Source organism: Oncorhynchus nerka, linkage group LG6, assembly GCF_034236695.1.
Source record: "Oncorhynchus nerka isolate Pitt River linkage group LG6, Oner_Uvic_2.0, whole genome shotgun sequence".
Taxonomy (NCBI): domain Eukaryota; kingdom Metazoa; phylum Chordata; class Actinopteri; order Salmoniformes; family Salmonidae; genus Oncorhynchus; species Oncorhynchus nerka.
Genome location: NC_088401.1, coordinates 19,959,580 through 19,967,321, shown reverse-complemented (window position 1 = coordinate 19,967,321; position 7,742 = coordinate 19,959,580). Strand labels below are relative to the sequence as shown.

At 46.2% G+C, this 7,742-nt stretch overlaps 1 protein-coding gene across 1 annotated transcript; it reads right to left on the bottom strand.

Moving 5' to 3' along the window:
- Window positions 1-2,588: 2,588 nt before the first annotated feature.
- On the bottom strand, window positions 2,589-6,212 carry LOC115130138 (uncharacterized). The gene is made up of 5 exons (XM_029660940.1): window positions 6,020-6,212; window positions 5,416-5,459; window positions 4,661-4,831; window positions 4,216-4,292; window positions 2,589-3,454 (listed from the first exon to the last, which is right to left on the bottom strand). The coding sequence occupies exons 1-5, from the start codon at window positions 6,087-6,089 to the stop codon at window positions 3,196-3,198; spliced, it is 621 nt and encodes a 206-aa protein (XP_029516800.1). The 5' UTR covers window positions 6,090-6,212; the 3' UTR covers window positions 2,589-3,195.
- Window positions 6,213-7,742: the final 1,530 nt, after the last annotated feature.

Below are 7,742 nucleotides of genomic sequence, written 5' to 3'. Positions count from 1 at the left end.
CGTTAAACCTCATCCAAATACCTTCTTCTATCCCTGTTCCCTCCAGTGGAATGACTCTTCTGTTCCCTGTCCAGTCCTGTCAGGTCCTTATGGCAGTAGATTAACAGTATCTGTGTATATGTTGCCTGTGGTGTGTGTCAGCTTGGCCTGGGTTCACCATGGACACAATCCCCCTTCCGTGTGTGTGTGGCGGTGTGCTGTCAGCTTGGCCTGGGGTCTGTGACACGAGTCCCCCTCCGGCAGGACAAGAGGCCTCTCCACAGGGTCAGCTGCTGGCCCTAAAGACGCCCAGTCACCCGTGACTTAATGCCCCCGGGCGCTATTGTCCCCAGGGCCTGTTGCTTTTACAGACCCATTCACTCAATTGCCCCCAAGAGGAGGGGCACAAGGCCTGGCGACTTGCCTTCTGCTGGGGCAGCATCAACAGTACAGACAAACGCGCACGCAAATATCCACTAGATCAATCTGTTTCTTGTCTGGGCAGGACTTGAGCTATTGTTGCTTTCAGATGGTCTGGACTGGCTTGAGACATGTCAAAGGCTTACTGCCTCTTAATTGGTTGTTGGCATCAGCCTGTAAAGCCTTGTGTTTACTGAGTGTATTGTTTTGGTCCTGCACAGGGCACTCCTTATTGACTTAGCTTGGCCACACATGCACCTGTTGGGTATCAGTACAGACATGTGTACTATACAGACGTGTGTACTATACAGACGTGTGTATTGACAGGAATCTATTTTAGTAGTACTGTAGCACATCAATCAATGGGTAAAGCATTTATTGATTTTAGAGAAGTATGTTTTACTTCAAATATATATACTGTTTCAAGTCATTATGTTGTACAGTGCTCAAACTTTGCTGTGTGAATTGGTGTTCAATGCAGAGAGGGTCCCTCCCCCTCCCGTATTTCCCCTACACACACACACACACACACACACACACACACATACTGCCACTGCCAGCCTTTGTGTATGCCAGACAGCAGATGGCAGCCATTATAGCACTGACAGGGCAGTCATCTGGCAGGCACCCTGTTGGTGTCCTGCTGAACACACAGCACCACTGAGGGGATGAGACACTTTAGGCGGGAAAACCAAATTGTGTGTGTGTGTGTGTGTGTGTTTTGGTCCCTTTCTGCTGTAAACAGGTCCTAGGTCTCCAGTTCCCCTGTGTATGTTAGTGCTGTGAGGTTAAACAGGCTCACTAATGAACAGCGGTACCTAACTGGTATACTAGAGGAGCCTGCTGCCTGACTACACTTTTAGCAACAAACAACAGATTCACAATGAGGGGTGATACAATACATTGGACTGTGTGGTTTGCGTTTCTTTCTGGGTGTATCTGAGGTGTAACGTGTGTGTGTGTGTGTGTGTGTGTGTGTGTGTGTGTGTGTGTGTGTGTGTGTGTGTGTGTGTGTGTGTGTGTGTGTGTGTGTGTGTGTGTGTGTGTGTGTGTGTGTAGTCAAGGTTTCCTGGTTGAATGGGCATGGAAGACAGTGTATGAGGGGTACAGACTGTGTTCACTGGGGGTGGGGCAGGGCTCAGCACTCTCCTGCATAGCATCTGCTGCTCCACAGGTGAGGAGGGGAAAGAACAGGTGTCAGGCAGGTGAACACCCCCCTCTACACACACACCAGCCCTCTGGACCTCTAACCTCTATGAGAGTAGGGCCTCTGTCACTCTGTGTGTAGCTGTCACTGTCCCCACTGGATGTCAACCACAATAATCCACATAGCAAGGCTTTATTCCAGGAGTTAGAGAGAGGCAGAGTTTGACCCTGGATTAGAGATAATTAAAGCACTGATTGAATGAATGAATGGATGAAGGAGAGTAGAGAGAGGAGAGGCCAGTCAGAGGGGGAAAGCTGCTCCTCTCTCAGAGGCGCTAAGCCTTTCTCAGCAGATGGCTGTGGCGGCCAGGCCTCCAGCATCAAACATCCTATATCACATACTAAGAAATCAGGAAGATGTGCGAGGGAACACCAAGATGTTGGAAAACTGTTCAGACACTATTTCTGCTTCCATCTCAACAACACAGAGGTTCAGACTGACCATGCAACTAGTCATAAATTACAGGACGGCTTTTGGGTTTGGTGTTTAAAACCAGCATTACTGCTTGCTAGTGCCATAATCCCACATATCAGGCGGGGATATGGTCCTTGTTAGAATAGATCTGATCTAAGTTTATCAATGGACACATCACTGGGCTGGTGGATGTGGTGTCTAAATCTAATAGAGGTCAAGGTTAGGATTAGGATTAGAGAGTTGGAGCTTTAGTCCTTCCAAAGGATACATTCCACAGCGTTGCCCTTTCAAAGGATACATTCTACAGCGTACTCCAGTCGTGGCCATGCTGGGAGGTACCACTGAAGACTGTGTGGAGCCCAGAGAGAGAGAGCTGTTTTACCATTGCCTGGGCAACCTTCACAATAATGATGCCATTTCCTTTGGCAGTGCCTTTCAACACGCCTCAATCACACATCCTCTCACTTCGCAGGGCTTTTTTCAGCTCCGTTGAATGGAAGACTCTTTCCGTGGTACATGCTGTAGTGGAATATGTTACTAACTAGAATTAAGGGATATCAGCCGCAAGTACGGGTTTGATTATTTTTTATGAAAAATACATTCTTGGCTGATGTTGGGTTTAACACAAATTAAATTGAACAATTTATAGTCAAAAGGAAATATATCAATGATTTAGTGCTGCTCTGGAACGTCGTAGTTGCAGAGAATACAGCCTAATATGGATGACAACATGGAACAGAAAGCTCAGGCAGACTCATGGAACAGAAAGCTCAAGCAGACTCATGGAACATTATTTGGCTGAAGTAAACACAGTTAGCTTCATAAAATATAGTCATAAATCTGATCCCCCTATTCAACCCTTCAATTTACGGCTTGCTTAATGTCACATCTTAATCCCGGAAAATGTATATACGGTACACCATTGATATTTCTTAAACACTTTACAGAGGAGGCAGGGAAATAGTTACCCTCACTCCAGCTCTCCAATGATGCAGCCAGCAGTTCAGTCATAGACTAGCATTAGTGATGTAACTATGGCAACCCTACCTGGCCCCATTGGGGGTGGGCACAAAATGTAGTCACTTTTCGCTATACCCAATCTCCTCCTCTCTCCTCCCTCCTTTCCCCTCTTGTGCCTGTTTCTCTCCCCACACACCACCGTCCATCGTAGCATCTTAGTCGGCCATGTAGCCCGTGTTGCTGGACCCATGACAATCACTCCTCCGACGGTGCTTGGATAGGATCCTGTGGAGGAAGCTTGGGGAGCTGTGTGCCTGTGGCTGGGGTTGGGGCAGGGGCTGGGGAAGCCTGTTAGGGAGAGAGATCTGGGACTTCAGTATCAGGATGGGGCCCTCTCTCTCCCCCTCGGCCCCCTCCAGCCCCCCTCCCGCCGCTGCTCTGCTGGCTCTGCGGAGGGCCTGCAGCCTGAGTGCGCTGGAGAACAAAGAAGACACAACAAACACAAAGGACATGTTTATTCCCGCTGACCCAAATTCCAGCGCTCAGCGCAGACAAGACAAGCGCAGGGCTGTTCAGGGGGCTCGCTCTGGTGTGTGTGTGTGTGTGTGTGTGTGTGTGTGTGTGTGTGTGTGTGTGCAGGCTGTTGCAGCTCAAGGAGCTACGTTCACCTCTACACACATTAGGAGGGGCCTAAGTCACACGGCACAACTAAGATGTATAATCTTGGATCATCTCTAAAACAACATCCAACTACTGTTTACATTTCCACATTCACTGAGGGAACTTCAGTGAGATTATACAGACAGTTATGTTCCACTGTTTGACATTATGAAACACAATATTTTTTGAGGGAAAGAGGGAGCCCTCATCTACTCCCCTGAACACAGGTCTGTGACTGTGAGCCCCCACTGTGGTCCAGTGTGTGAGGGAGCAGCAGTGCAGTGAGTGGGAATTGATCAGGGAGGGAGGGGTGGTGGTGGGGGGGGTGTAATCTGTGTGCTTTGTCAACTAATGAGGGATGAGAGGGGCCACCTGTTCAGGGTGCGCTGGGCGGAGGGAAACTGGAGGAGGTGGAGGCAGTGAGGGGTGTGTGTGTGTGTGTGGGGAGCAGCTGCTGGGGTGTGTGTATGAGTTGTGTACATGCACTTGTGGAGGGGGGTTTGATTGAGGATAGTGTGTGTTTGTGTCTTTCTGAGTGTGTATCTGTGTGTGTGTTTTGGGCGCGCTGCTCTCACCCAGTACCACCTGCATACGTGGCCGGAGCTGAACCCCGTCTCGCTAAGCGGTGGACGTCTTTAGCTGACTCATCGTCCTAACAACACAAACAGAGGTGTGTCAATGACAGGGTGGGATTACTGCTGGGACTGTTCTGTATTGCTATCCCTCTGTCCTGTCAAAAACTCAGGTATGCTATTCTAACCAGACATACTTTTCTGTAAATCAGCAGAGCTATTCTTTATGAATAGTAGGGGTGGGCAATCTTATATCTGCGAGCAGTGCAAGGGCATACGAGGTGTGTATGCAGGCTTTTGTTCCATCCAAGCACCAACATGATTGATTTAACTAATCAAAATCTTGATTGATGACTATAAATAGAATAGAGTAGAAATAGAGCCTTACACACTCAGAGACGGAATGTTGCTTTTGCCTAGCATAAGACAATTTCCACTAGCCACTAACCTGGTGGCTCAGCTCCACAACATGCGAGGCCGGGAAGTATCCCTGCTGTCCGTTTTGCAGCCGCCCAAACCACCGGGCCTCATCATCTTTACACAGAACCAGGATGAACTCCCCCCGGGTCAGCGCCAGCTCATCTGGCCAGTGGGGCTTGTAGCTGCGCTTTACTACCATCTAGTGGATTAATCGAGAAATGCAACTTCAATACATTTTATATGTAACAAGACAGATGCAGTATTTGAGCATATGCAGCGGTGTTCCATATGTCTGTCACCGTATATGCTTGTCTCTGCAGTAAGTTTATATGATATATCATGACATGTCCAATTCATTGTTCCATTCCTTTACCGCAGCTCATTCACATTGAGTCTATGCCTGAATGAATGAAGAGGATTAGGTGGCTGGCTAAAACTCTATGGATTACCTGGCTCACAGTTAAAAAGAAACCCAATCACCTGCTGTTCTCCATGATCTGTTCTCTTTAGTCTCATGGTAATGAATGACATAACAGACAGCATCTAAATTGAACTAACTAATGCAATTGTCTCTACAGACAAGTGTAGCTGGAGACACAAAAACAATCTACATTAGATGTCTCATGCTTTTGCATGAACAGAATCCAGGGGATATGAGGGTGAATTGCGGAGCAAATCTACCAATTATATCAACAAGTTGAATTCATCCAAGCATATTTTCATTCAACATAGTTAATAAATATTGAGGATCTGAGAGTGAGCATTAACAGGAAAATAACTTGCCTGGTCAGCCTCTGCCTGTCTGAATTGGCATCGTCCCCGGTGAACTGGTAAACAAGGAGAGATGAATCAGCAAAAAATTGCTCCCATCACAAAGAACTATAGCAAAGCATCAGGGAAGGAAAAGTTGGTGGAAAAAAGAACAACGTGATTCTAGATGTATTTCAGTCTGCCATCAATACCCAGGACCATACAGTATGCAAAATAAACAACTGCAGGATACATTACAAATCAAATGGAATGGCATTTTAATCATCATTGAAAAGTCAATATCATGAATCTTAATAATTACAATAATGTGCTATTAATTACAATCATGTGCTAATAATGTGCTACACACACACAAGTTAAGCACCGCACTTTCAAAAAAAGATGGCAGTTTTGAAACTGCAGTAACAGTGCAGTAACTACAGTCAACTGTGGTACTTTGGATGCAGTAATTGCAGCATCTTTTTTTCGGAAGGGTGTATTTCCTTGCCAAGCTTCTCCCATCTAGCCCACTGCAGATACACACATACATATATAGATATATACACACACACATATCTATATCTATATCTATATATGCATATTGATGTAAGCAGTAACTTGCTACTGTGCTACTCACCTTGTGGGGAGAGGACAGTAGTAAAGACTTCAAAGTGCTCGTTCTGCTGCCTGTAGATGTTGCTCTGCATGCTGACTGAATGACTTAGGACCTAAGTCATACACACTGACTAACTGACTAAGCAACCCAGTCTCTCATTAACTATGTACTCTATGTACAACTAGGTAGTTATGCACTGATGTGTCTGCACCCTCTCTCTGCCTTAAATAAACCAGGTGACTAATCCACTGCAGCACTTACTGGAACAGACATACACACACCCCCAGCGTAAGCATATATCCAGAAACACAAACAAAGTTAAGCAGAGACAAACACACACACATACGCTATATAATTCAAGCAAATTGTGACTGGCAGATTTATTCGGGCATTATCTCCATCTAGTTTTTTTCAATCACTTTGGTGCCATTTTCACAAGCATGTGGCATATTTTCGCAACTCTAAGCAAAGAAATCTAAACAGACCATCAAAATGACACATTTTTCAAAACTCTAAGCACACTTTCAATTGACTGAGAACAACAAACAAATTCACAAAGTCACTTGTTCGCTGCACCAAATCACTCTTCCAATTTAGATACATATTCAATATAAGTATCTGCTTTTTAAAATGCAGTATTCACTTACTTTTGATACGATTTTATTGTAATTTGTTAACAATACAATGAACAATCACTTCATCAATCTGCTCAAAACTGATAACTACTGCACCAAAATGATGTAGTGCCTAGGTCATATACCCCGAGTGTACAAAACATTAGAGACACCTGCTCTTTCCATGACAGACTGACCAGGTGAATCCAGGTGATAGTTACACTACATGGCCAAAACTATGTGGACACCTGCTCGTCGAACATCTCATTCCAAAATCATGGGCATTAAATATGGAGCTGGTCCCCTCTTTGCTGATATGACAGCCTCCACTCTTCTGGGAAGAGATTCCACTAGATGTTGGAACATTGCTGCAGGGACTTGCTTCCATTCAGCCACAAGAGCATTAGTGAGGTCGAGTACTTATGTTGGGCGATTGGGCCTGTCTCGCAGTCAGTCGGCAGTCCAATTCATTCCAAAGGTGTTCGATGGGGTTGAGGTCAGGGCTCTGTACAGGCCAGTCAAGTCCACACCGACCTCGACAAATAATTTCTTTATGGACCTCGCTTTGTGCACGGGGGCATTGTCATGCTGAAACAGGAAAGGGCCTTCCCCAAGCTGTTGCCACAAAGTTGGAAGCACAGAATTGTCTAGAATGTCATTGTATTGCTGTAGCATTAAGATTTCCCTTCACTGAAACTAAGGGGCCTGAACCATAAAAAACTGCCCCAGACTATTATTCCTCCTCCCCCAAACATTACAGTTGGCCCCCTGCATTGGGGCAGGTCTTCCGGCATCTGCCAAACCCAGATTTGTCCTTCTGACTGCTAGATGGTGAAGCGTGATTCATCACACCAGGAATGTGTCTCCATTGCTCCAGAGTCCAATGGTGGCAAGCTTTACACCACTCCAGCTGACGCTTGGCATTGCGCATGGTGATTTTAGTCTAGGCTGCTTGGCCATGGAAACCCATTTCATGAAGCTCCCGATGAACAGCCCTTGTGCCGACGTTGCTTCCAGAGGCAGTTTGGAACTCGGTAGTGAGTGTTGCAACCGAGGACGGACCATTTTTTACACGATATGCGCTTCAGCACTCTGCAATGCCGTTCTGTGAGCTTGTGTGGCCTACCACT